The 27,606-nt window shown below is 49.0% G+C and overlaps 3 protein-coding genes across 4 annotated transcripts in view; 1 reads left to right on the top strand and 2 right to left on the bottom strand.

Annotated features, from left to right (window-relative positions):
• TP73 (tumor protein p73) overlaps window positions 1-4,412 on the bottom strand; it is a 35,518-nt gene extending 31,106 nt beyond the window's left edge. Inside the window, exon 1 of the mRNA XM_036396405.2 lies at window positions 4,387-4,412. The gene's annotated coding sequence lies outside the window, so the exon portion shown is untranslated. The remainder of the gene's footprint in view (window positions 1-4,386) is intronic.
• Window positions 4,413-6,736: 2,324 nt separating this feature from the next.
• On the top strand, window positions 6,737-21,890 carry WRAP73 (WD repeat containing, antisense to TP73). Its single transcript, XM_036396409.1, has 12 exons — window positions 6,737-6,819; window positions 7,868-8,020; window positions 8,566-8,682; window positions 15,005-15,077; window positions 15,876-15,979; window positions 16,756-16,842; window positions 17,377-17,511; window positions 17,598-17,675; window positions 18,953-19,058; window positions 19,530-19,655; window positions 20,363-20,554; window positions 21,430-21,890. Exons 1-12 carry the CDS (start codon window positions 6,751-6,753, stop codon window positions 21,537-21,539), a joined length of 1,350 nt encoding a protein of 449 aa, XP_036252302.1. The 5' UTR covers window positions 6,737-6,750; the 3' UTR covers window positions 21,540-21,890.
• Window positions 21,891-22,289: 399 nt separating this feature from the next.
• TPRG1L (tumor protein p63 regulated 1 like) lies at window positions 22,290-26,513 on the bottom strand. Of its 2 annotated transcripts, XM_036396411.2 has the most exons (6): window positions 26,319-26,513; window positions 26,132-26,223; window positions 25,434-25,610; window positions 24,737-24,890; window positions 23,831-24,056; window positions 22,290-23,624 (listed from the first exon to the last, which is right to left on the bottom strand). In XM_036396411.2, the coding sequence occupies exons 1-5, from the start codon at window positions 26,511-26,513 to the stop codon at window positions 23,862-23,864; spliced, it is 813 nt and encodes a 270-aa protein (XP_036252304.1). In that variant the 3' UTR covers window positions 22,290-23,624; window positions 23,831-23,861. The 2 variants fall into 2 exon arrangements, with proteins under 2 accessions (XP_036252304.1, XP_036252303.1); XM_036396410.2 differs by having other exon boundaries at window positions 22,290-24,056.
• Between the last annotated feature and the right edge of the window lie 1,093 nt (window positions 26,514-27,606).

Here is a 27,606-nt window from a genome sequence, read left to right as displayed (position 1 = left end):
TGCTCCAGTGCAGGGAAGCTGCTCCTTGATCCAGGGATGCTCCAGTGCAGGGCAGCTGCTCCCCGAGGCCAGGGACGCTCGAGTGGGGCCCCTGGGACTCAGCTGGGGACTGACTGGCTGCAGGGCACAGAGTTAAAATGAAAGCGGGGAAGTTTTCCCCGTCAGTTTTGACAAAACACAGCATCCGCAGCCACCCTGCCTGGAGGGATTCCCATGGCACAGGAGGGCACAGGAGGGCACAGGAGGGCACAGGAGGGATCATTCCCCACAGGTGCCGTGTCAGGGACAGCTAAAAGCAGAGTCTGATGTCCTCCCATCCCTCCTCACCCCATGTGTGACACACACACAGAAACGAAAGGAGCCACGAGCAGCTCTGAGAGGAGCCCAGAACAGATGGCACAGGGGACAGAACAGGGCTGCTGGCGCTCTTACCCCTCTTCCATGCTGCTTTCCCTGGCCCAGAGCAGCTTCAGGAAGTAGCCAGGCCTTTTCCTCCCGAGGAGAAAGCACCTCTGCACCGCCCCGGCTGTGTGGTCATCAGGGTGACACCAGCTCTAACCACGTGGCTGCTCTCGGTCTCAGAAGGGAAGAAATCTGACTATTTTAAGGGCGTTTCGGAAGTTCCCTTTCACTCTTTGTGGCTGTGCAAAGCCAGCACAGCTTCTCCTGCTGTTGGAGCTCTGAACTGAGGGGTACAAGGGGAAGTTGGGGTGGTGGGTGCTGTTAAAGAACATCCCTGCTGCTCTGATCCCTGCTCATCACCTCTGCAGCAACAGTGACAGCCCAGCACCAAGCACCTCAGAATTTACCGACCAATTTACCTACAAATAGGGTTCCCCAAAGTTTGTCTGGTTCCCCAAAGTTTTTCAGGGATTGCTGGAGGCTTTCACATTTGGGAAGCTGGGAAGGCACTGTGGTGTGATAAATAAATGTGATAAATAAATGTTAAAGTAGTGATGTGATGGTGAGGTGTGATGGTGAGGTGTGATGGTGTTCACAGGGGTCTTAGGATGAGGGAAGAGATGAGGATCTGAATCCATGTTTCAGAAGGCTTGATTTATTATTTTATGATATATATTACATTAAAACTATACTAAAAGAATAGAAGAAAGGATTTCATCAGAAGGCTAGATAAGCTAAGAATAGAATAGGAAGGAATGATAATAAAGGCAGCTGTCTGGGGCTCTCTGTCCGAGCCAGCTGGGCTGTGATTGGCCATTAATTAGAAACAACCAACATGGGCCAATCCCAGATGCACCTGTTGCATTCCACAGCAGCAGATAACCATTGTTTGCATTTTGTTCCTGAGGCCTCTCAGCTTCTCAGGAGGAAAAATCCTAAGGAAAGGATTTTCCATAAAAGATGTCTGTGACAGTGAGGTCCTGCAGAAGGAAAAGTCACCCTGTGGGAAGCAGTGGGAGCTTTGTGCAACACCAAAATCAAAGGTAAATTGGGAAGAGCCTTAGAGCCTAATTGTGCATTGCTCTGGAAGCATTCCTGGTGGCTGGGATGTAATTCCTGTGCCCAAGGATGAGCAGATGGCACCTGGGGCTGAGCTCAGGAGCAGCCATAGCCCAGCTCAGCTCCCTGCAGGCACCAGAGGGAACACCTGGGGCTTCATCCTCACTTCTTCCAGCGAGAGTTCTCCAGCCAGGCTCCCCCAGGAGGATTATCACCTGCAGAGACCTCAAACTGCTCATTAAAGTGGGGATCTCCTCTCCCACCAGGGAAAGGGTGCAGCAAGGAGAATTCCAGTAAGGAATTCTCCATCCCTCCTGTCACAGACATCTTTTATGGAAAATCCTTTCCTTAGGATTTTTTCTCCTGAGAAGCTGAGAGGCCTCAGGAACAAAATGTAACCAATGGTTATCTGCTGCTGTGGAATGCAACAGGTGCATCTGGGATTGGGCTCATGTGGTTGTTTCTAATTAATGGCCAATCACAGTCCAGCTGGCTCGGACAGAGAGTCTGAGCCACAAATCTTTGTTATCATTCTGTGCTATTCTATTCTTAGCCAGCCTTCTGATGAAATCCTTTCTTCTATTCTTTTAGTATAGTTTTAATAGAATATATCACATAAAATAACAAATCAAGCCTTCTGAAACATGGGGTCAGATCCTCCTCGTCTATTCCCTCATCCTCGGACCCCTGTGACCACCATCACACCCTCCCACCTCGGTGAGGCAGTGGGGGATCCTTGGCACGGCTGCCACAGCTCGGGAGGGACCTGCACTGGATTTATTGCAGGTTTCTAAGGGGAAAAAAAAAAGACCAAAAAGTGCAAACCATGGGGTGGTGCTGGGATTCAGGGTTGCCGGTGGGATTTGCCGGCGTTCAGCCGCGCTCCAGCGTTCCCTGGGTTGCTGCTTCCCTCTGTTGCTTGTCAGGGCATTGCAGGGAGGCTGCACAAGGGAAAAGAGCCCGGCAGCGGGGAGACAAAACCTTGCCAGGAGGTGATGCCCCAGCTCTGAGCCCCGCGGGACCCGGCTCAGCCCGGGATGGGGCTGCCACCCCCGGGATGCGGGACCGGCTCCGCTTCCCTCTGCCCACGGAGCTTCCCTGCGAACAGCCACTGAAACAATGCCCAAAGATTAGCATGGAAAAGCTCCACGTACTCAGTTTTCGACTGGAAAACCCAGCCCCAGATAGAGGGAGGAGGAAAAGGAGGGATCAAGGTCCCTGCAGCCGCCCCAATAGTGGAGAACAACTCCCTGGAGAAGAAGAGATGAACCTCAGCCCATCCAACCGTGCCTCACTCATGTGCTGTGACCACAGAGGTCACATAATAAATAAAACAGAATTTCTAATAAATATTAGAATGATTAATAAGGTCTAATGGATTATTGGAATGATTTGGAATGATCCCTGGAGAAGCAGAGCAGATGAACTTCAGTCTATCCAACCGTGCCTCACGTGTTGTGGCCACAGAGGTCACATAATAAATAAAATAGAAATTCTAATAAATATTAGAATGATTAATAAGGTCTAATGGGTTATTGGAATGATTATAAACTCGATTTTTTTCATCAATATTGGAGAACAAGTCCCTGGAGAAGCAGAGATGAACCTCAGCCCATCCAACCATGCCTCACTCATGTTGTGGCCACAGAGATCACATAGGAAATAAAACAGCATTTCTAATAAATATTAGAGTGATTAATAAGGTCTAATAGACTTTTGGGATGATTATAAACTCAATTTTTTTCATCACAATGAGGTGAAGGGCACCGTGCGCTCTCAGCCCTGCTGGGATCTGGCTGGGTTTGCCCACTGAGTTTCTGCACTCTCTGGAAGGAGCATCTTTGAGCTCACTATCAACTCCAGGGCTCAGGTTTAGCACCAGAAATGCTCAGAATTTGTTATTCACCGCCATCCCACCACTCCAACAGCCCAGAAGGAAACATGACAACCTGAATGGGAGATAAATGCACAAACTCAACCTAACAGGGCTACAACTAATTCCTAAGGACCCTCTGGGAGAGCAGGAATTCTGAGAGCTGTTTCCACCTCTCGCACGGAGCTGCTCCATGACTTGGGATCTGGCCCTGCTCTTTCTCTCCTCCTCACAACGAGACCCACCAGGCTCATCCAGCCCACAGCAAACAACTTAATGTCTGCAAAAAATGCTGCCAGTCCCACAGTGCCACCGCTTTGTGCTCTGTGCTACATCATTCATTTATCCCAGACTGTTACATTCAAAATGAGCTTTGTAAGAGCAGTGGAGAGCCAGGGAGCTTTCCTGCGGCACACTTTGAATCTCAGGACCCTTCCAGCAGCTTATCAACAATTTCCTCCTGAGAAGGAGAGAAATCCCCTCGTGATGGGGCAGAAGGCTGGGGCTGCTGCTCCTCCTCCTTCCCTGGCAGCCCTGCACAGGGATTTGGGGTAGCCAGACCCTGCATCCCACCAGCACCCAGCCCCTCCATTGCTTCTCCCATTCCAGGCTCCTCCAAAAGTGCTCTCACTCCAGAGTTAAGGCACTTGGAAGCAAACTTTCCAAAAACGGTTTTTTCCAGAAAAAGCACCAGTCCAGTTGGTATCTGGTGGGTTTTTTTTTTCCCTTAAAAGATACAAGCATGGCTTGCTTTTCACTTTCCAAAATAGTCTTTTTCCAGAAACTTTTTCCAGAAAAGCACCAGTCCAGCTGGTATCTGGAGAGGTTTTTTTCCCCCTTAAAAGATACAAGCACCGCTTGCTTTTCATTTGTAAAAGCAAGAGGGGGAAATAGCATGAAATAGAAACATTAAAGAAGGCGAACTCATAGAAAACTTTCAATATTCTGTCACAACCCCGCCACCAATCATCCCCCAGCTGTATTATATAGAAACTCACACACCCCCAGAGCAAGGGGCTTCCTTTTGTAGGGTTTTTTTCCTCCCCTCCTACCTGAGTTTTTGAGTTCCCCCGGAGGTTTCCCGCAGGCAGGAGTGGCCTGGGATTGAGGATCTACGTTATTCACTGCCCTGCACACGGGAGTAGCGTCCCGGTCGCCAAGGCAATGACATTGGAGCCGCTGGAAAGCTCCGTGAAAAGTGAGGCAAAAGCTCCTGCGCTCCTTCCTGCCATAGGAGGCAGCTGCAAAAGGGGGTGGGGAGTGCTCAGCCAAGCGTGCCAGGGAATTAAAGCTGGACAAAGTGACGCCGGGGCAAGCCGGGCTGTGAGGGATGCGAGAGCGGGGCCAAGCCGGTGTGGAAAGCCCAGAGCACACAGGGAATATTTCTGTGCCTGTCCTCTGAAAGGTTCAGGTGTCCTGTGGCTGATGTCTCGCTGCGAGTCCTTTCTTTAAAAAAAAAAAGTATCCTACATAGCATAGTTTCTATTTTGACATTTTTTTAATATAACCTAAAACTGTATTTAACACACTACTTAAGAGAATTAACACAGCATCACTTTCTAATGCAACACATATAATATTCATTTTAATGTTTGCGAAAAGCCAATTGTAAAATGCATGCATTTTTCACATTGCTCCCATCCACAACACACTAAAAACGCCAAAACCTCAAATTCTCACCAAGTGATGCACCTACACTACTGTCTGTAATCTATTCCACACTTTTTGTGGATTCTAGTCTATTCTGGAGTTTAGAAAACTTTCTCCATGCATGAGGGTGAAAGTCAGGGCACCCCAGAGCAGACCCATGTTGTGGTGTGATGTAATGGCCTGTTTCAGTCATCCCAGTTATCAATTCATGCCCTACTTTGTCCCAAAATTGAATATTGTGGACTTCTTCAGGACAAATTTGTGGGAAGTGTAGAAAAAGCCACCTTATGAATTGTTTCTAAATTTCCCTTTAGAGAACGATATATTTCCACTGTCTAAAATTCCAACAGTCTGATAATGGGAGATTGTACTGTGCCTTTTACATCTAAAATGAGCTCTAAATTAAGCACAGCACAAAAAGGAGTGTATTATCAAATTGTTGGGATTTTAGTTAGTCTGCATTGGGGGCTGTTTGGGATCAGCTATTGGGTTAAAAGGGAAAATAATCCAGGTGTCAGCTCTTAATTGGATAGTTTAGTTGTAAAAGCCCTTGTACCAAGAGATTGTTGGCCATTTTGGGCCTTCTCATGAAAAGCTGCAGAACTCACAGCAGGGAGACTGTTTTACTGATAAGAAATAACAAACACCTGAGTGTGAACATGAACTCCTGTCTCAAGTGCCTTCACTCCAGACCCAGAGGAACCCACAACTGTGACCCCCACAACCAGCAGCAGCGCTGGGCTTTAATCAGCCACAGGGTCAGGGCATGGTTTGGGTGGGAGGGGCGCTTAAAGATTGTCTGGTTCCACCCCTGCCATGGCAGGGACACTTTTCACTGTGCCAGGTTGCTGCAAACCCCATCACAGAATAATGAGGTTGGAAGAGCCCTCTAAGATCATCGAGTCCAACCTATGCCCCAGCACCTCAACCAGGCTATAGCACCAAGTGCCATGTCCAGGCTTTTTTAAACACATCCAGAGATGGTGATTCTGCCACCTCCCTGGGAAGAGCATTCCAGTACTTTATTGTTCTTTGGGTGAAATTTTTTTTCCTAATATCCAACCTATCCCTTCCTTAATGTAGCTTGAGACTGCGTCCTCTGGCTCTGTCAGAGACCGACCCTACCTGTGTACAACCTCCCTTCAGGAAGAAGGGGGCTGTTTCCCAAAGGAATACGTCCTCTGAGAGGGGTTATCAGGGATCTACCCCTGGTGTGCCTATATTTATTTATTAATTGATTGATTGATTCCAGACAGTTCACATCCTTTTTACTGCGGTACATCTATTCCAATTATTAGTTCCTCTGTCCTCTCCGGCGAATCTGGCGGGACATCCCACCTGTGCCCCCACTGCTGTCGGTAATTAGCCGGCAGTAGTGATTAGCCCGAAGGGCTGATTAATTAGCCAGAAGGGCCGGTTAATCAGTCAGGACTATTCCATGCGCGGGATGCTGCCCGCGGAAAGGCGCCAGATAAGGGAGGGTTCCCTGAGGATATGGAGAGGAGGGGGAACGCGCCGCTCAGCTCATTAACCGCGTCATTACCCGGCTCATTAGCGGCTCATTTGCATACCAATGCGGCTCGCGCGCGCCTTTCCCGCGCGCTTCCCGCCGCCGGGCGCCCCCTGCCGGGTTGGCGCAGGGACTACAACTCCCGGCGTGCCCCGCGCCGGCCCCTCCCGCGCGGCCCCGCCCGTTCCGGCGGTCCCCGGCGGAGCGGGGCGGGCGGAGCGCGGCGGGTTCGAATCCCGGCGGCGCCGCGCCCGCCATGAACTTCTCGGAGCTCTTCAAGCTCTCGGGGCTCCTGGGCCGCTTCTCCCCCGACGGAAAATGCCTGGTGAGTGCTGGCCGCGCTCACCGGGGCCGTGCGGCCCGGGACAGGGCGGTTGGCGCGGCCCTCGAGCGGCCGCTGCGCGGGGCCCCCCGGGCCGGGCCGGGCTGCGGGCGGACGCTGCGGGGCAGCGATGGAGCCCCGGAGCCTGCGGGCCTGAGCTCCGAGGCTGCTGCCGAGAGGCTTTGAGGCACGGAGGGTCAACACCGGAGACCTGAGTTTGGTTTAATTAACCGTAATCAGTTAGATGAATTAGTACTTTAAATTAAGGACTACCTAAAGGGAGCCTACAGGGAAGAGGGAGGGGACTTTTTACAACGGTTTGGAGAGGCTGGAGGAGGAAGAACAGCTTCAAACTGCCAAAGGGCAGGGTTAGATGGGATATTGGGAAGGAGTTCTCTGTGAGAGTGGTGAGCCACTGGCACAGGGTGCCCAGAGAAGCTGTGGGTGCCCCTGGGTCCCTGGAAGTGTCCAAGGCCAGGTTGGACAGGGCTTGGAGCAGCCTGGGGTAGTGGAAGGTGTTCCTGGATGGGCTTTAAGGTCCCTCCCAACCCAAATCATTAAGGGATTTTATGAAATAAAATAAGGTATCAGACAGAAAGTAATTTTTTAAAAAACTGGAGTTTCTTGCTTAGCAATTATAGAATTGAGGATTCTGTTTACTGCTCTAAAGCCCCTTTCCCCCGGGTTAGTTCTCACTGTAGTTTGCAGTGGAGCTCAGTGCATATAGAATAGAATACAGAATCCTAGGCTGGTTTGGAGTGCAAGTAACTTTAAAGCTCATCCAGTCCCACGCAGGAACACCTTCCACTGTGCCAGGATGCTCCAAGCCCTGCCCAGCCTGCCCTTGGACACTTCCAGGGATAGGGCAGCCACAGCTTCTCTGGGCACCCTGTGCCAGTGGCTCACCACCCACAGGGAGGATTTTTTTTTTTTTAAACACAACATTGAGCTCTCTGAGCTAAACCTGCCATCACAGCGAGCCTGACAGGGGCAGCCCTGGTGCTCCATCCAGGATCCTGCCCCAGCTCAGCCCTGTCCCTGTCCCCCCCAGGCCTCGTGTGTGCAGCACCGCTTGGTGGTTCGGGATGCCAGCTCCCTGCAGATCCTCCACCTCTACAGCTGCATGGATCAGATCCAGTACATCGAGTGGTCCTCGGACTCCCAGTTCATCCTGTGTGCCATGTACAAGCGGGGCATTGTCCAGGTGAGCATGAAAGCAGCACAGGGTGTGTGTCCTGCTGGGGTTTGGGTGTGATGTGAGTGAGAGCTTAAAAGCCAGCACTAGTCTGAGGCTTTGCTGAGGCACCTGATGTTATTGATAACACAGTTTGAGGATAACCCAGCACGCCGAGGTTTTGAAAGCCACGACAAAAATCTTAGTTTGAAAAGGAATATTTCGGATAAAAATATCTAGCAAAACAGATCAGAATTGGAGACTATCCTTCAGAAATAAATAACATGCAAGCTTGTTAAATGGCCTAAACCCGTTTAAATGTTGGATATTCAGTATATTTGTCACAGAAAAAAATCCAACCCCACATCATTTGCCCTTTCCATGACCGCACAAAGTACGGGACTCACTTTTGCAGCGGGATCCAGCGCCAGTCCTTCATGGCTGCGGGTGGTTGGGTGTCGCTGAGCTCCCTGAGCTGGGATGCAGGAGCCTGTTGCCAGCTGCAGGGAACCCTCCTGAGCAGAGCTTTGGCTGAGCTGATGCTTGCTGCTCCGTGTGGTTGCTCCCTGCCCCAGGTCTGGTCCCTGGAGCAGTCGGAGTGGTACTGTAAGATCGACGAGGGCTCCGCGGGATTGGTGGCCTCATGCTGGAGTCCGGACGGGCGTCACATCCTCAACACCACCGAGTTCCATGTGAGTGTGCAGGCAGGCTTGCTCCCCTCGGTGTCAGGTGTTGCTGTCTGCCCTTTGCCTCCTAAAATAACCCAGAGCCCTTAAAGCTGCAGCGGTGGCGGAGAGCGCGGATGCAGCTCTGTGCTCCTGTGTGTGACTCGGGTTAGTGCCAGGCTGGGTGTTTGTTGTTCCACTAAGTGGAACATTTTAAGTGTTTTTTCCTCCTGCTTCTGGTGAGAAGGTAGAAAATGGAGACTTAAATTTGAAGGTAAAATTGTGTGGTTTAGAACATATCCTGATGTTTTGGATTTTGATGGCCTTCATCAAAGCAGTCTTAGAAATCCAGTATGTTGCTTGCATGGTGAGAGAAGCCCAGGATTTCTAGTTAAAAACTCAAACCATAAACATTTCAGAGTGATTTTAAATTAAAACTTACAGACCTATTGACCTATGAGATTTAGATCCAGATCCTGGAAATATTTTCCCAATTGTTTGATTTGACACACAGGAGCCAGACTGCTGGTGGAACTTGTCAAATTAAAATTATAACACCTTTAATGCTTGTTGAGACCCATATTGGGGGATGCTACTAATGTAGAATCCAAATTAGTTTGTGGATGGTCAGTTTTGTTGGAAAGCTTGTGGATTCTGACTTTTCCACCTTTTGGATTAGAGCTGATGATTGCTATTATTGAGTACAACAATGAAGGGTCAGAAAATAGCCAAGAGCAACATGTGAGACACTTTCTTTTTGTATTTACTCCTTCCAAACCTGTGGAAGGGTGTTAGGTGACAGGATCTTGTGCCATAACTCTGGTTAGCACAGAATTCGCATGCTGCAGTGCAAGATTCCCCTTTTTTTTGGGTAAATCCCAAAAATTAGTTAGTAGGATATTAGGATATCCTGAAATTGTTAGTAGGATATTGCTGTGGACAGACTGTGTGTGTGTACAGACCCACTCCCCCATCCCTCTAGACAGGAGTGATAAGTTTAGACCTTGGTATTCCCAGGTGTGAGCTGCCCTGATAGCAGCAATAAAAATTAAAAGCGAGCCCAGAATTCCAGCCTGGAGGCAGAGCAGCCATCCCTGCTGGTCAGGCAGCAGCAGAGGAGGCAGAACTGCAGGCTGGGGCTGTGTCAGGCTCCCAGAGAAGATCTCGTGGCACGTGCATGTGGGGGTGGACCAGGGAGGATTTATTGCCTCCCAACAGAACTCGGTTTGACCTTAGAGGATTTCATTAAGCCTTTGCCAAGTTGGCATCTGTGTTGGGATAAGTTTCCTTTCCAGCTGTAAACAGGTTGCTAAATTAGCTGTTGTCAGACAGCTGCCAGGGCCAGGCCGTGGTTGGAGCTGTGTTTATTCCCTCCCTGCTAAATCCACAGTCTGGGGGGGGTGGATGTGGGCAGTGCTCAGGATATTTAATAGCAGTGTCTTATCAAATCCACGGATTGCCTGGAGGGTTTGGGGGTTCCCTGTCAGCTCAGCTGGGCTTTGGTCGCTTCCAAACAGCACCAAGTAACCACTTGCTATTCCTCAGATCAATGTGTGAACTCCACTGAGAGCTCACAAGGAACTTTCTTATTCCCTGAGGAATAAGAAAGGTTTTTTTTTTTAAAGGTTATGGTTGGGCTAATTTCTTTCTAGCAATCTGTATTTACCATTTTGCCTCAGAAAAATCATTACAGAATCCCAGAATAGTTGGAGTAGGGAGAGCCCCCTGGAGATCATCCAGTCCAACACCCCTGGCAAGGCAGGGTCACCTGGGGCAGGTGACACAGAAATGCATCCAGCTGGGTTTCGAATGTCTCCAGAGAGGGAGATTCCCTGCCCTCCCTGGGAAGCTGTTCCAGTGCTCTGCCACCCTCCATGAAAAGAAATTCTTCCTCATGTTGAGGTGGAACTTGGTGTGTTTTAGTTTATGGCCATTGCTCCTTGCCCTGTCACTGGCACCTAAAAAAGGAGTCTGGCACCATCCTTTGACACTTGGAATTCATCAGCTAATTTGTAGGGTTTCTTTGTGGTCAGTGTTCCTCCTGTACTGAAATCCACTCTGGGAGGCAGTTCCACATTATCAGTGTGTCCTGTGGAGGGTCTTGAACCCCATGTGACTCCTTCCAAGGCCAAAATTTACAGGCACAGGTAGAGCTTAACCAACAGCTCCAGGTAAAGGATCTGAAGGAAATGGATCCTCTTCACATTTCTGAAAGTGCTCAAAGCCAGGTTGGACGGGGCTTGAAGCAGCCTGGCCTAGTGGAAGGTATCCCTGCCCATGGCAGGGGTGGGATAAGATGAGCTTTAAGGTCCCTTCCAACCCAAGCCATCCTGGGATTCTCTGCTTCCTCATGCCCCTCACATTTTGGGATAAATAGTGTGAAGATGTTCTGGAGTGTTTCTCTGAAGAGCTGTGCTTACAAACTACATACTTGGTGCTTTGTCTCATTCCATGTCAAGTCCTCAAGCGTTAAGGAGCTTCTTTGGAGCTGCAGCAGCAGGGAGAAGCGTGTGTTTCTGTGTGTATCCCAGTTAATCCTTAGTAACTGTGCGTGGCTGCGTTGGCTGAAAAATGCTTCCTGGCGAGGAATGTACTCTGAATAATCTTCTGAAATCCAGTGCTGACAGACACTGCTATGTAAGGGGGCTGAGTGACCCAGTCAAGTCTGGGACAAGAGTTGACAGTCATTTGAGCTGTAGGTTGTTTAAAAGTGTGTTTTTGTCTGTTGAAAATCACCAGTCCTACACCTGCCTGGAGCTGTCAACATCGGGCCGTGGTCCTGGGCCACTGTTTATCACGTTACCATCTAAATACTTTTTATTTCTCAGCTGTTTTTAGGCTATTTTAAAAATGCTTCTGCTTTTGGTTTGTTTTTCCACTGCAAAACAACAGCTGAAAACTTCTCAGACACCATTATTGTGAGGATTTGAGTTTGACAACTCCACTCAATCTATGCTGAAGAGAAGGTATTTCCCAAAAGGAGCAGTGGAGAAGGGCTTGCTGCAGACTTCACTAATCATGCGCTGTTCTCCTTCTATAAAAACAATTGTCCCTTCTCCATGAATTCCCTGAGAAAGGCAATAGCAGCAATGGAAATTTCCTGTCATTTTTGAAGCGTTTGGTTTCTTCTCTCATCCTCTGTGTTTGGTGTTTCTGTTGCTCCTGATCCTGTCTGCAAGCTGTGACATAATCCTTCTAATCTTCTTCATCTCATTTATGTTGGCAACTTAAATGAGATTGTGGAATGTTCCAGGTGGGAATATGAAGGTTTTCCCTTTCTGTCACAATTCAGTTGTAAACACAACGTTAAGGGAAGGGGGTGTGAAATCCATACATTAAGCACATAATGTGTGTTTCTCTATAGGAATGTCTGAGTGGGCACAAATGGAACAACAGAAAAGGATCCTGCTTTCAGGAAGCAAAATGATCTGGTTTTAAACGTTCCTAGCACTAGACCAAACCATCCAGTTGTGTGAGTTGGATGAGAAATTACACTGGAATTACAGAATGCATCTGTGTGCTTTCCTCTGAGCCTGCAGCCCTTGCAGGGGAGAGAGTGGAGTTGAGCAGACAGAGAATGACAGGATAAGAGGACACAGCATCAAGCTCTGCCAGGGGAGGGTCAGGTTGGACATCAGGAGGAATTTCTTCATGGAAAAGGTGGTCAGGTGCTGCCCAGGGAGTTGGGTGGTGGAGTCCCCATCCCTGGAGGTGGCATTCAGTGCTCTGGGCTGGGTGACAAGGTGGGGATCAGGCACAGCTTGGATTGGACTTGATGATCCTGGTGGTCTTTTCCAACCTCAATGAATCTGTGAATAGAAGATTTGAAACAAGATGATCTTTAATGTTCTTTCCTGGCTGTGATTCTTTGATCTTGTTAGATATTAAAAGTGTCTTGTGGCTGACAGATGGAGTGAAGATGAGGGCTCTGCTTTTCAGACACTTAGAGGCATCTTTAGTTGTAGTCTGGGTTTTTGCAGGTGTATTTTTGTGTGGGTGACTGTGCCATGCAAGGTGTGCTGGCCTCCTGAGGCTTGGAGCAGGCAGTGTGGTCCAGGATGGCAGTGTGTTTGATGCCCAGCAGGCCAGGGGAGCTGTTCATGAGGCTGAGTAGCAGCACTCAGATGCCTTTGTCAGGAAAAATGATGATCCAGCCCTGAGCATTCGAAGCCTGCAGCTGCTAAGCTTGTATTAAGTGGCTGGAGAATGTGTGCTGTGTGTTTTGCTCAGGGGAGGCAGGGCAGCCAGTGCATTTAGGGATGCAATTAATAGTCCCCAGCAGCATTTCAGTGCTGCAGTTGCTGCAGAGGAATGTGTGGAGGCATTGTGTTGGTATTTTTAAAGTAAATCTTGCCTGAGGAGCAGACTGACAGCGCTGGCTTTGGGTGGCCGGAAGTGAGCGGCCCCAGGGTCATTAATCAATAAAAGTTGATTCATGTTCATCTCGTGGGTTCCTCCAGCAGCTGCTGAACTTAGGGGAGGAGGTTCTGCCCCTCTCTCCTGCCCAGGTGAGACCCCACCTGCAGAGCTGCCTCCAGCCCTGGGGTCCCAGCATAGGAAGGACCTGGAGCTGCTGGAGAGAGCCCAGAGGAGGCCCCAGGGTGATCAGAGGGATGGAGCAGCTCTGCTGGGAGAGTTGGGATTGTCCAGCCTGGAGAGGAGAAGCTTTGGGGTGACCTCATTGTGGCCTTCCAGTGCCTGAAGGGAGCTTACAGGAAAGATGGACAGAGCCAATTTCCAAGGGCCTGGAGTGACAGGGCAAGGGGGAATGGCTTGCCACTGACAGAGGACAGTGAGATAGTGGAAGAAATCCTTCCCTGTGAGGTTGGGCAGGGCTTGGAGCAACTTGGTCTACTGGAAGGTGTCTGTGTCCATGGCAGGGGCAGGGACAAGATGAGCTTTAAGGTCCCTTCCAGCCCACATCATTCTGTGAATCCGTGGGGAAAGATTTCTGTGTTTTTTCTTCAAATCTCAGAAGTTTCCTGATGTGTAAGGCAGAAGGGTCTGTTTGGGATTCCATGGATCTCAGGGAGGCAGTGTTTATTGGGATTCTGAAGCTTGGTTTGAACCCTGTAAATCTCTTGAATTCTGCTTCCCACCAAAACTGATCATGTCAGCAAGGGAAAAACCTCCAAATTCTGTTGCAACACAGAACCTGCAGTGCTATCAGTGAAGCACATCCACAGGCTGCCCCCTCAGCATCCTTTGTCACCATTGAGCATTCCAGGTCCTTCAGGGAAGGAAAAGCTGTCAAGGACAAACCTGCAGAAAGGTGTAGGAGAACCTTCCTCCCAAGACTGCTGGGCTGTGTGGGGTGTGGGAGGAGGAGGAGGAAATGGGGACAATTCTGGCATTTTACATAATGGATCAGAATTAATCTCGGTGTTCAATTGTTCAGGGAAAGCTTTGTGATAGAGGTGCTTCACTGGAAAAAGTCCTACCTGTAGCTGTTCCTTGGCGCAGTAAAATGCGGGAAAACACAAATTCAGAAGCTGAGTCTGGAAACATTCCTTGCTCCAGCTCCAAATCCAAAGGTTCACGTGCCACCCTGGTGAATGCCCGTGTGTCTGGGCTGCCGTTGCTAAGGGAGAGGGAGTATTTGTTTTTAATTGGGTAATGTGCAGATGGCAGGGCAGAGCCTGCAGTGCAGCTGTGACCTTGGGGAGCTCTGGGGAGGCTGGGTCTGCCTTGGTGCTTGTGGAGGCACAGTTCTCCAGAAATCCCCCAAACACCAGTGTAAAGCCTTGCTTTGCATAGCAGGTTTTGGGTGTCTGAATTTTTCAGTAATTCTGTAAGGGTGCCTGAGGAAGGAAGAGCAAAACACAAATCAGCCATCAAAGCTGAGGGTTTCTAAATGTTGTAAAATCCAGCTCAATGCTCATACTTGATAGCCTTTTCCCAAGGGATGCAGTGTTCTGAAGGGGCTGTAACTTGTCATCCATTCATAAAGGCAGGAAACTCCCCATCTCTCTCCAGATTCTGTGATGAATCTGTTTTTCCAACTGCACAGTGACTCTAGCACAAATATCTTCCCAATCTACTGCCCAGTGTCAGGAACTTCAGTGTTTGTGAAGAGGTTTCCTCCATATCAGTGCTGTGAATTTTGTATCCCATCTTACTTGTGTAAGTTTGGGGTAAATTCCCTGCTAACTGCCAGAAATTGGGACATAATTCCTCATAGCTGCTCCCCATGTCATTGTGTTACACAAAATAGCTGCAGAATTAATTAATCACAGAAGTTTCATTGATCCACTTTGTGTTGCTGAATTAGGTTGATGTTTTCCTGTTAATTTTTTTTTTTTTTTAAACCTACACAAATAACCAAAACTGCTCCCTGTCTCTGTGCCAGCTGCGAATCACGGTGTGGTCCTTGTGCACCAAGTCCGTGTCTTACATCAAGTACCCCAAAGCATGCCAGCAAGGTAAGTAACACCTGGCTGGGAATGGTCCTTTGATGTGGCAGAAAGGGAAAATGACTTTAATGTGACTGCAAACCCCATTTTTGGGAACAGGCTCTGGTCCTGTCCCTTCCGAGCAGCACCTGCAGCCAGGTTGTAGTGTCTGAGTGAAGGATTCCAGCTGATCCATGTGCCTGCTCTTCACATGTGCATCTGTGTTGTGTTTGCCTCTGAGGGATCCTTTAAGACATTAAATTATGCTGGACGTGCTCCCGATGAATTAATCCAAAGTGACTTTTGTCATCTTCTGCATATGGAAAGGCTGGAAAGGGAAGCTTGTGTCAGGGCTGTCAGACCACATGGCTGTGGTGAGCAGTTTCCTGCCCAAGGCTTGTATCCCAGAGATGACAAAGACAATTATGTATTCCATGTAAAATCCAGGAGCATGGGGAGCAATGCCTGGGAGTTAGTGGAGACCTGATGGTTGCATAACTGATCCATTTAGCCAGGCTAAATGAAGTGGTTATTTGAAATCTGTTGGGTTTATATAACAACTGTCAGTGGTTAGATGTGTTTTGAAGCACGCTGGAGCTTTTCATCCTGAGAAATTGTACATTCTGAGCCTAAAAATTGCTGACACAATGAATCAGTAACACCGTGCTTCGCCTTGATTAATGTGACCTTCTGTGGAGAGATTCTGGCTCCTCTTTTAGTTCTGCTTTGAACTGGGAGTAACTGTGCCTCGCTGAAGACTCATCAGCTCTTCTGCCTTGTTGTCTGATTTCTGTTTAAGCCATTTTTAATTAATCTGTGCCGTGGCAGGGGTGGCTTTCACCAAGGACGGGCGCTACATGGCCGTGGCGGAGCGCCGCGACTGCAAGGATTTCATCAGCATCTTCGTGTGCAGGAACTGGCAGCTCCTCAGGGTAAGCTCTGCCTCTGCTCCCCCTCTGCTCTGCAGGAGGTTACCTGCACAGTGAGAGAAACAGTGAGAGCATCAAGTGCTTGGTACTTGGGACATGTGGTATAAAGTATTCACACATGGGATCAGTCCATGGAGGGTGGCATTGGCCACGGGCTGGATCTGGGCAATTAAACCTCACTAAGAACTTGTCTGTATCTTGTGTCACCTCTAATTTGGGAATTCTGAGCCTCAGCAGAAGCTGAGAGAAAATTTGGGAAATACCCCTAAATGTTTGTCATGTTCCTGAGCTCTCCCCTAATGAAGTGGAAGCTGTGGCTGTCCCATCCCTGGAAGTGTCCAAGGCCAGGTTGGATGGGGCTTGGAGCAACCTGGGATAGTGGAAGGTGTCCCTGTCCCTTCCAGCTGTCCCTGTCCCTGTAAGGTCCCTTCCAGCTCACACTTTCTGGGATTATGTGATCCTGTACTGGGCTTTAAGACAAGGAATTAGTTTTCCTGGATTTTTGACTGATTCAGTGTAACTAATTTAATTCTCTTATGAAATGCTGTTCATTTGAAGGTATAGAAACTTTCTGCTTTTCTGTAGAGGGGATCAAAGATCCACTGAAGGCAGCATGTATTACAGGAAGAAATATTTTTGTTGCTACTCTGGCATATAAAAAGCTCTTTTGTGTTTGTGGTAGCCCTTGAAAGGTTAAAACTGAACATTCTGTCATCTTAGATGCAACAGGATTTGTTGGCATGTTTCAAATGGTTTTGTGGTTTCTCTTTTGTGGGCAGCATTTTGACACTGAAACCCAGGATCTGTTTGGGATTGAATGGGCTCCCAATGGCTGTGTGCTGGCAGCCTGGGACACGTGCCTGGAGGTAAGAGGAAAAGCAGATTATTTTCTTGAAGAGCTCAAGTTGGTCTTTGGCCATCATGTATAAAGCAGTGACTAAAATAATTAGTGTTTAAAATGTTTCTTTTGAATATAAGAGGGTGTGAGTCCAGCTTTTGTTAAACATTACATTTGTATTGGGGATGGGTGTCCTTGCAAGTGGACGTGGCTGTTCTTTAAACCTTCAATGACAGCAAATTATTTCTAATTTATCTTGTAAAAAAATTGTAAACATTGTAGAAGCTGCCTTCATTATTGAAATAATGGAAGAAGAATAATGGAGGAGTGTAAGAGTTTTGTACAGCTTTACTGACATTGCACTTGCACAGTGATTTTACAGTTACTGAAAGTATTCATCCAAAAACAGAGCAACGAAGCCTCCTTAACTCATAGATAAGAGACCAGTTGTACCTTTGTATTTAACTTGCATGATAAACAGGCAGAGTTTGGCAGGATGACTTGCCTGCCTGTGGTTTTCAGCAGCATTGCTGGATTTTGGAGTGGCTGTGCTGTGTTTCAGTACAAGGTGCTGCTGTACTCCCTCGATGGGCGCCTGCTCTCCTCCTACCGTGCCTACGAGTGGCCCCTGGGCATCAAATCAATTGCCTGGAGTCCCAGCAGCCAGTTCCTGGCCATTGGCAGCTTTGATGAAAAGGTGAGAAGTGTTTCCTGCCTTTTTTATTTAAATAATTTGAAGAAGTTTGCCCTAACAGTCTCTGCTTGCCGTGTTTCCTGAGCCAGGTGCGTATCCTGAACCATGTGACGTGGAAGAAGATCACAGAGCTTGAGCATCCAGCAGTCATTACCAGCAAAAAGACTGTAAGTGTGGATCCCAAATCCATGGAGACCTTAGCAGAGCTTGCGTGCTGCTGTTTGTATCTGAAAGATGCTCATTAATCCATTTAATTCTGGGGACTTTTCTTTTTTTTTCCTCCCAGGGCTTGGGAAATTGCATGGCAACCTGGGAATGTAACAAAAAAGGGGAATCCTCCTTTCAAATTTGGTGGAATATGTGTCTGTGATCATCTCTCTTGAGCAGTAATAGATTTTCAGATGCTCCTGTCACATGCCAATGTATTTTGGGTGTAGGTGGTGGCTGCATTACAGATCTGGGTGTGCAGCCGATGGCAAACTGGAAAACTGAACAGGAGAGATTTGTCTCAGCTTTATACAATTCCTAACTTTAAACAGTGCTGGAACTGGATTGTGTTCAGATTTTCCATCCTGTGTGGACAGGCTCATCCAGCTCACCTAAAGGGCATTTCCTGGAACATCTGTCAGCATTGATTTTTATCCTTTATACCTGTACCTGCAAGGCCTGACAGATTCTGCGCTGTTGGCAGCAGGTGCAGAGCTGCTCTTCCCAAAATCCTGAGCTGATCTCATCCCTGGAGGTAATGAGAACAGTGTGTGGTGCTGTTTGCCATTGCAGAGGGACTGAACAGACCTCCTGGAAGAGTTTGTGTGTGGATTTTAAGCCTGCAATATTCACATGACTCTGCCTCTTAGCCAGAAGCCAGGCACGAGCCATTAAAGCACCTCAGCAAAGCTTCTCACGGCTGAAAAATGCCTTAACTTCCAGTTAGGTGTAAAATGTGTCATGGAAAACAAATGGAAATAGCTCTGTTAATCTCCACTACACAGACAGGAATTGCAGTTGCTGTGTTTTATCCTGGTGCTTGTGTTCAGGAATATGTTGCAGGCACACTAAAATATTTTTGCTATTTTCCTTCTGCAGCGCTGCACTTTGTTTGTGACAGAATCAGATGAAAGATTTTGGGTTGTAAAAATGAGATTCATGGTCCTGCTATAATGGGGATGATTTAATTTGCTGTCAGAAATAATGAACGAGGTGCATTCCCTGGGGCTTATTCTCTGCTGTGTTTTTCCTGATCATGGTTCCAAATGGCCCATAATTCACTGGGAATACTGGATTCCAGATCTGCCTACTGAAGCCCTTTCCTCTGTTGATGAACCAGGGGATGCTGAGGTGTACTAAATGTGCAAATGAGCCAGTGGGATGTGGGTATTTGGTAACAGCCCATGTTCAAACTCTCCAAGGCCCTTCTGTAGAGCTCTCACTTGTTTCTTTGTAGATTGTGTATAAAGAAGTGGAGAAATCCCCAACTCTTGGCACAGAGAGACTTTCTTTCCCTCCAACAAGAGCATTGGCTAGTTCTCTCTTCAGCACACAGAGTAAATGTAAGCCAAAGTTTACTCAAACCAGACACTTGAGTTTGCCTTGGGAAGTCTTTAAATAAACATTGTAGGTGAACTCTGCCCCTTGGATGGTGGAACAGATCCTCTGGATGTTCTCTAGGGCAGTAAAAATCAGTCTCAGTCTTTGTGGCACTGTAAATCACCTTTGGTTAACAGTGTTTGAAATAGTAGTTAGAAGGTAGTAGAAAAATTAATCTCTCCTCATTTTCCTGATTTAATCTCAGTCTTGCCTGAATTTCCAGCCTTTCCTTTTCTGTAGGAGGGCAGGAATAGTAGTAGGGCGGCTGTGTGAAGATGTAGTATCTTTAAAGCAGTTGAAATTCTGATTGGAACATCTTGGAGAAGAGTAAAATATGGTCCTATCACTTCAGAGATGAGGGGTTTTAACAGTTGGATATAAATGCATTATCCATCCAGGCTCACTTAGTGACATACTTTTATTTCCTGTTCCAGATGACATTTGCCAAGTGCCAGTTTCTTTACACTACATCAAACCAGTTGCTGACAAGGCAAATCCCAAAGTGGGAGTTGGGATGTTGGCCTTCAGTGCAGATAACTGTTTCCTGGCAACCAAAAATGGTAAGTTCCGACTGCCCTGCCTTAGAGGGGAAACCATGAAGGGCATGTGGGGGTTTCCTTAGCAGAAATGATCCTTTGCACTATAAAAAGAGTCATGGCCCTGTAAAATCAGCTCTGTTGGGAGATGTGTAACTACAGGGGAATCCCAGCCTGTCTTGTAGTGTGTGTTAACTGTTGTGAGCTGCCAGAGCTGCTGATCGGGGCATGAACTCAGCCTTGGCTCTGTATTTAATGAAAATAGTGGGGTTTTATATTTCTTCAAGTTTGTGTGAGCACACTGTATTGAAAATGAAACAAATCTTCCCACTTACAGCCTGGGTCTCTTAAAAGGCAGAACTCTGCATGACCTATAGCAGGAGGAATTCTGACTTCCTGAATAGTGAAAGTCATGGAATTAAGGTTCCATTTTTCCCTTTGGTCCTGTTGAGGGGCTGTTTGTGCCTGGATGCCAAAGCTCTGGGTCAGGTGCAAAACCCATCAGACAAATGTGATAAAAGCCAGGGAAGGACTGGGAGATGGACTAGATCACTTTTACCTTTTTTTGCAATATTTCCTGAAGGCTCTGCTTGGCATAACTCAAGTAGTGCTAACCCTGGGGTGTACCTAAAGATTTGTGTTGTACAGATTTGTCTGTTCCTGTGCATTTAGAAAAACCACGTGTGATCCTTTATCCTCCAGCTATCACACAACTGCTGCTTCCTCTGCAGATAACATTCCCAACGCTGTGTGGATCTGGGACATCAGGAAGCTGAAGCTGGCAGTGGTGTTGGAGCAGCTGTACACCATCCAGTGCTTCCAGTGGGACCCCTGCCAGCCCCGCCTGGCTGTGTGCACGGGCAGCAGCAGAGTGTACCTGTGGTCCCCAGCTGGCTGTGTCGTTGTGAAGGTGCCTGGGGAAGGTGAGCACACAACCTCCCAGCAACTGCTCCGTTGTTGGAACCCTGGCTGCTGAGAACTTTTAGATTTTCTGTGCTGGAAAAAGTTTCTCCCCAGGAGAACGCTGCATTTGACCTGAGGCCGTGGAGAAGGCTTCCAAAATGGAATGATGGAACTGGGATTGGGGGTGTGGAGTTTGCATAGAAGTGTGTGATATCAGAGGGTGGAAAACCTAGAGTTTAAGGGTTTAGAATATAAGTGATATATATATATATATATATATATAGCAAGATGGAAGTTTTAGAGTGGATGCTGGTCCCTCCTTCCCCTCCTTCCCCTCTTCCATGGGTTTGGGTGGTTTTGTGGAATTGGATAAAACTCCCCATTGCGGGGCCTGGGTGGTTGGTCATTGGGTTAAAAATAAAAACAATTTAGGTGTCATTTCTTAATTGGACAGTTGAGGCCTTGTAGAGAGAGAGACACAGCTCCATTTTTAGCCTGTTAGAGTGAAGTGCTGTAGAACTCAGGGTTTGTGAGACTGTAATAGAGCTAAGAACTAATAAACGTCTGAGTCCCAACAAGAAATCCATCTCACACATTTAATCCTGACCCTGACAGAAAAGAACTAAAGAATCCAGACTCAGTGAAAAATAATATTCCATTTATAAATTGATCTGAGTGTTATCCTGGAAATAGCTCAGGTGTGTTCTTGGAACTGCTTGAAAATGGCTGTTTTCACCCTCAGGAAAAGAGGAGCTCATAGTGAGACACAGGAAATGTCTCAGGGACAGCATGGGGCCAGCAGGGATTTATTTGTGTGGCTGATTCCAGCTGCCTTTTCCTCCAGCAGGAGGATGGGCTGCCAGCTCCTGGCTGACACACTGATCTCTTCCTGCAGGTGACTTCCAGATTGTGTCTCTCTCCTGGCATTCCAGTGGGGACTCCATGCTGCTCCTGAGTAAGGACCACTTCTGTGTGTGTTACTTGGAAAGAGAAGAGGTAAAATAAAAGAACTAAAATGCATTAAAACTGCTCCCAAGTCTGAGGAAGAAAGAGGAAAAGGATTGAAAACTTGTTGCCCAGTCTGAAGTGTTTGTATTTATAAGTTATTTATTTGAAGGAGCTCCAAGCTCAGTGTGTGAAATACTGTGACTGCATTTGAATGAAGTGATGTAGCAAGTGAAATGTAAGGAATGAGTGTCTATTACAAGAAAACCTGAATATTGAGGGAGTTGGTATTTTTCAACTCTGAACCCTTATTTTCTAAAACTGTAGCTCTGTGTATATATAATGTATAGCTATTATGTAAATTTTCTATTTCCAATAAATATTTTGATAGTTACAAACTATAAACCTGCACCTCTGCACTTGAAAGTCTGTTTCAGTGTGATCAGTGATGTGATGTAGTGATTTACCCCAGCACAAGGAAACTGTTACTTGCACACAAATAATTTTGGGTGACAGTAACTGTGCCTGGGCCACCGTGGATTTATTACATGGAATCTTTGCCAGAGGGATCACAATTTGACACTTGAAGATGCTGAATTACAGGTAACTGAAATGAGACTTTTTGTCCCAACTCTGGTGCCAAATAGGAGTGGATGGTTTGGCAGGGAAGGAGCAGTTGGAATCCTTCCTTGTTTTTCCCTGTGTCCTTCCAAGGAGGGAACCTCTTGTTTAGGAATTTACTGGATATTTTTTCTTTTGTTACCTAATTTCACAGCCTCAGTCTCCAGAAAATGAAGAACAAATGCCAAGTAAGAGTTGAAATTTTAACTTTACTGCAAGGTTAATGAAAATTGAACAGGTAACTTAGAAAATGCACGGAGAAGCTTGGAAAGCTGGAGTCAGGACTGACTGCAACAGGAGTTTCACAAACACTCACCTACATTAAGATCAAAACCACTGTGGCACAGTGTTCATCCAGCTCTGATGAAAGGGCATGGAGAGAAGGTCATGCACAAGGAAAAAGCTTGTTAGAGTCACCTCCTGAGCAATTACAGCTGTAATCTCTTCTGAGTTTCATCCCTGGATGAGAGGTTCAGTGCAGGAATGTATGAATCAAGGCTGACACACAGTGCTGAAAGTTTTCTCTGTCTCCGTTAAAAAGTCCTGGCTCAAACTAGCGTAGATTTAAGAAAAATGGCTAAGAGTATCAATCTAACCAAAATAGAATTCCTTTTCAGTTCTACAAAGAACAGCTTTGAAGGCAAATGTGTTTGTGAGGCTTTTGGCAACGTTCTCTCACAACAGTTTTTATTCTGTGGCTGCAGCAAAGAAACAGAAGTAGAGAGGAAGTTCCAGTAGGTTCTTAGAGGGATTTTAACAAGAAGCTCAGAAATGCATATTGAGTTCGCAAACTGCTGCTGAGCAGGTGGAACAGTGGCAGCTTTAGCAAAAGCTAGCAAATACTGTTAAAGACTGACTGACAGCTTTGAAAATTCCTAACAGGCATTAATCAGAGCTCTGAGATCATGGTGATTGGAACAGCAATTCCTCTTAAACAACACAAGGGAGTCCCAAGCACACGACAGGATTTGAGACCGTACACAGGGATACAGCAGGTTCCAATGGCACCAGGGTCCTGCTGTGCCCTGGGGGCTTCAGCAGGTTCCAATGGCACCAGGGTCCTGCTGTGCCCTGGGGGCTTCAGCAGGTTCCAATGGCACCAGGGTCCTGCTGTGCCCTGGGGGCTTCAGCAGGTTCCAGTGGCACCAAGGTCCTGCTGTGCCCTGGGGGCTTCAGCAGGTTCCAGTGGCACCAAGGTCCTGCTGTGCTCTGGGGTTTCAGCAGGTTCCAGTGGCACCAAGGTCCTGCTGTGCCCTGGGGGTTTCAGCAGGTTCCAGTGGCACCAAGGTCCTGCTGTGCTCTGGGGGCTTCAGCAGGTTCCAGTGGCACCAAGGTCCTGCTGTGCTCTGGGGGCTTCAGCAGGTTCCAGTGGCACCAAGGTCCTGCTGTGCTCTGGGGGTTTCAGCAGGTTCCAATGGCACCAAGGTCCTGCTGTGCTCTGGGGGCTTCAGCAGGTTCCAGTGGCACTTGATGGATTGGGAAGAGCAGGCTCTGGGACACAGAACACACCACGGCTCATTCACCCTGCATAAGGACCAGTGAGGGCTGTAAATAAGGTACAAAATACAAGGCTGGCACCACCCTGTGTCTGCTTCAAATCCAGCCTGTGCATTCCCCAAACAACCTGGGAACTGTCCTACAACGTCCCCCTTTCCTTTCTTTTCCATTCCTTCCCCTGGCAACTTTACTTTATCACGTGCTCTGCTGTCAGCACCCTCTCCCCAACTCACTTGCCCTTGAACAGGTGACACACAAGGGGGTTTAAAATCCAATTTTGCCTCTTGTCATGGAGTAGCCCAGCTTGGCCTCGTTGTTGATGAAGGACATCAGTCCCAGGTAGGTCTCGATGAGGATGGGCCGCTCCAGCACCAACACCCCGTTAGCACTTCCTGGCACTGGGCCCTCCTTGTGGGCTTTCTTCACAGCCTGGATCAGCTGTGTTTGAAAGTTTTCCAGCTGGAAGAAAAGAAATCACCTTGCTATGGCATTGTTTTGCAAACTGTTAAGTAGCTGCTGATAGGGAATGGTGAAGGATTAGCATTAAAGCTGTAGCTGTCAGGGCTCTATGGACTGCGACAGTCACAGTCTGATATTTAACCTCAGTGATTCAGTTAATTTCACACAGGACACTGCTGATGTGTGACTTAAACTTATCAGTGACCAGGTGTTTATTTCTGACTGTGGTTCTGCCCTGCTCACTGATGTGTTATGCTTAATAGGGTTCTAATTTTAGACAAACCTTCAGAGGGAAGCACCTATTACAAAAAGAACAGAAAACCACCTTGGTGAAGGTTTTCAGTGAGCAATTAAACTGTCTGTTAATTAGCTGGCAGTCCTAGATGAAAAGTCCATCAGCCTGTCAGGTAAGTAAGAACAGAAACAGCCCAAGATCCATTTGCTTTTGGGCTTTACAGGACTCTGTACATTCGGAAGTTTTGGCTTCCTCTGTGTTTCACCCAGTTATGGGTGGCTGGCAAAAGGGGACAGTGGGGCCACCTTGCAAGTCAAAATTTGGAGACTGGGGAGATGGAGCTCCAAGTTCCACCTGTGCTGTAACCGATTTTGTTTGATTAATTGATGTGTTGAAGTTGTGTTGACCCCATGAGCTCAATGAGGTGCCTGGAGCAGCTCCTTACCCGGCACAGGGATGAGATCTTCTCGTCAGCGTCTGCCATGGGGTGCTCGGTGAAGGTCATGTAGGGGATGTTGGTGGACCAAGGGTTCCACCTGTTGATGAAGGAGGCTCGGCTTTGCTTGTCCCACTGGATGCGGATACCGACACCTTCCCTCCTGACAGTGCACAATGAACAGGGTAAAACTTGCCTTTGAGCAAGGTTAACTAAAAATGTTCTGTCTGAAAAACACCTGCTTGGATCCAGAAGCTATCTTGAAATACAAGTGATAGTAAATTTTACAGTAGGCAAGAAATGCAGTAATTCAGGCCCTGGAACGTGCTTATGAGCTGAGAGCAAGAAGGTGAAGCACCCGGGACACCCTGGCCATCCCTCACAGCCTGTGACAGCCCCTGTATCCTGCCACTCACAGCTTTCTACTCATGCTGAGGTGGTGTTACTACTACTTACTGCATTATGTAATGATGATGAGTTTCTGCTCCCAAATATACTCCTCTTATCTTGAAAGTCCTTGAGCAACTTGCTGTTAGTGCAACTACTCACCACCCCAGCAAACCAGCAGCTACCCTGAGCAGTTCTAGTAAAGCTTCAGGAATTGTTTGCAAAGTTAAGCAAACAAAAGGAAGAATTCTCAGACCGTTCCTGTGGTCAGGCTCACAGCTCAGTCTGTTCCCAATAACCTGTGCCTGTGGCTGCTTACTTGTTGAGAGATTTAGGTGGGAACACAAACTCCCCCACGGAGATGGTGTCCACGGCACTGAGGGCGATCCTGGTGACATGCTGGCACTGCAGGCTGATGAAGTTGTACTTGCACACCAGGAGGGACCAGTCGGTGATGAGGACAAGGCGCTCCTTCTCGTTGTTCCAGTGATCGATTCTGGGGAGAGAACACCACTGAGTTTAAGTGGTTTTGACTCATGGCTAGGAACACTCAAGAGCTTGGCAGAAAGGAGAATTGCTGAGGAGAGCAAATCTGTAGTCTTGGTGACGCTGTATTTTCTGTCACTTTGCTTTGCATCTGCAGGGCCAGTGCAAGGCTGAGGGTCTGAGCCCTGCTGCACACACGGGGCTTTGGGTCAGTTTGTTAAAGCTGTGCCTGTGCTTTTCTGCAGGAGTGAGTTCTCTACGGGACTGGATTTAGTAAGGGGTTAACTCGGGAGCGTTGATCTGGAGCTGAAGGGCTGGGTTATAAAGAAATAATGAAATAATGATGGCTGCAGCCAGCCTGGACCATGGAATAATATTCACCAGGTTTAATACCGAATAGCGCTTGGGCTGTGCGGCTCCGGACCAACCCCGCGGCGGCCGAGGCTATCCTGGCTCTCATCTCCCCCTCCCGCAGCGCCCATCCCAATCCCATCCCAATCTCCTCCCCTCCCATCCCGCCGCGGAACTCACTCGGTGAGCAGCCACACGCTCTGCACCTCCCCGTCCTCTGCGGGCAGCACGACCACGCGGATCTCGCTCACCGCCTGCTCGATGGTGCCGGGCTGCGGGGGGGACAAGGCAGAGAGGACAAGGCAGCGGTCAGGGCGGGCGGGCGGGCGCTGCCCGCGGCCGCCCCCGCGCCCCTCCCGGCGCGCACCCGGAACACGAAGTACTGGCGGAGGCGGCCGGCGCGGCCCGCGGTGCGGACACTGAGCGGCCGCAGCGTCTGCCGGGCCGGCGGAGCCGCCGGCTCGAAGGGCGGCCCGGCTCCCCCCGGCACCAGCGTGGCGGCCCCGGGGCTGCCGGGGCTGCCGGCCGGGCCGGACTCGTCCGCGTCCCGCAGCTGCAGCATCGCGGCGGCGGCGCCGGGCGGGCGCTCGGAGCCTTCCGGGGCGGAGCGGGGCGGGCGGAGCGCTCAGAGCCGCCTCTCGCTCCGCGCCGCGCCGGGAGGCGGCACTGCAGCCCCGGCCGGGACCCGGCCCGGCAGAGCCCTCCCTGCCCGGGAACCGGCACTGCAGAGCCCTCCCTGCCCAGGACACGGCACTGCAGAGCCCTACCTGGGACCCAGCACTGCAGAGCCCTCCCTGCCCGGGACACGGCACAGCAGAGCCCTCCCTGCCCGGGACACGGCACAGCAGAGCCCTACCTGGGACCCAGCACTGCAGAGCCCTCCCTGCCCGGGACACGGCACTGCAGAGCCCTACCTGGGACCCGGCACAGCAGAGCCCTACCTGGGACCCAGCACTGCAGAGCCCTCCCTGCCCGGGACACGGCACTGCAGCCCCGGCCGGGACCCGGCCCGGCAGAGCCCTCCCTGCCCGGGACCCGGCACAGCAGAGCCCTCCCTGCCCAGGACACGGCAGTGCGGAGCCCTGCCTGGGACCCGGCACAGCAGAGCCCTACCTGGGACCCAGCACTGCAGAGCCCTCCCTGCCCGGGACACGGCCCGGCAGAGCCCTACCTGCTCGGGAACCGGCACAGCAGAGCCCTCCCTGCCCGGGACCCGGCCCTGCAGCCCCGGCCGAGACCCGGTGGGATGCGGGATGCGAGATGAGGTCCTGGTATCGGGTGTTGTCATCGTCACGCAGCGACCGCTGCTGGGACTGTCGCTGTCGCACACCTGGGGCTGTACAAAGCGGTTGTTCTAAGATCTTCTTTGAGGGGGAGGCCTTATTGGCATCTCGGGCTTGTGGCAGCTCAGTTGCTTTTTAATCTTGGCTGCTTGGGTAACATGTGGCCACTCTTTACGCCGTTATAAAGTTAATTTGGGTCTCCTGTATAACTGCGGTGGCTGGCACAGAATTTAGCAACCCTAGATTTGCTATGGCTAAGTCATTATCTTATCATTAGTCATTATCTTATGGCTAAGTCATTTGCTATGGTGCTGCCATTATCCCTTGCTCAGAGCTGATTAGGTACCAGGTACTGTCACTGTCACATGGCCA

This window comes from Molothrus ater, chromosome 23 (assembly GCF_012460135.2).
Source record: "Molothrus ater isolate BHLD 08-10-18 breed brown headed cowbird chromosome 23, BPBGC_Mater_1.1, whole genome shotgun sequence".
Lineage (NCBI taxonomy): Eukaryota > Metazoa > Chordata > Aves > Passeriformes > Icteridae > Molothrus > Molothrus ater.
The sequence above is the reverse complement of the archived record's forward strand: the minus strand, read 5'-3'. Positions and strand labels throughout refer to the sequence as shown.

Bases quoted from the DNA above. Each gene is read 5' to 3' on its own strand.
- WRAP73 (XM_036396409.1), top strand. From the start codon at position 6,751: ATGAACTTCTCGGAGCTCTTCAAGCTCTCGGGGCTCCTGGGCCGCTTC. The intron at 19,656-20,362 runs GTAAGTTCCGAC...CTTCCTCTGCAG, and splicing joins TTTCCTGGCAACCAAAAATG to ATAACATTCCCAACGCTGTG. The intron at 20,555-21,429 runs GTGAGCACACAA...CTCTTCCTGCAG, and splicing joins TGTGAAGGTGCCTGGGGAAG to GTGACTTCCAGATTGTGTCT.
- TPRG1L (XM_036396410.2), bottom strand. From the start codon at position 26,513: ATGCTGCAGCTGCGGGACGCGGACGAGTCCGGCCCGGCCGGCAGCCCC. The intron at 25,611-26,131 runs GTGAGTTCCGCG...TTCTCTCCCCAG, and splicing joins AGCGTGTGGCTGCTCACCGA to AATCGATCACTGGAACAACG. The intron at 24,057-24,736 runs GTAAGGAGCTGC...CTTTTCTTCCAG, and splicing joins AGATCTCATCCCTGTGCCGG to CTGGAAAACTTTCAAACACA.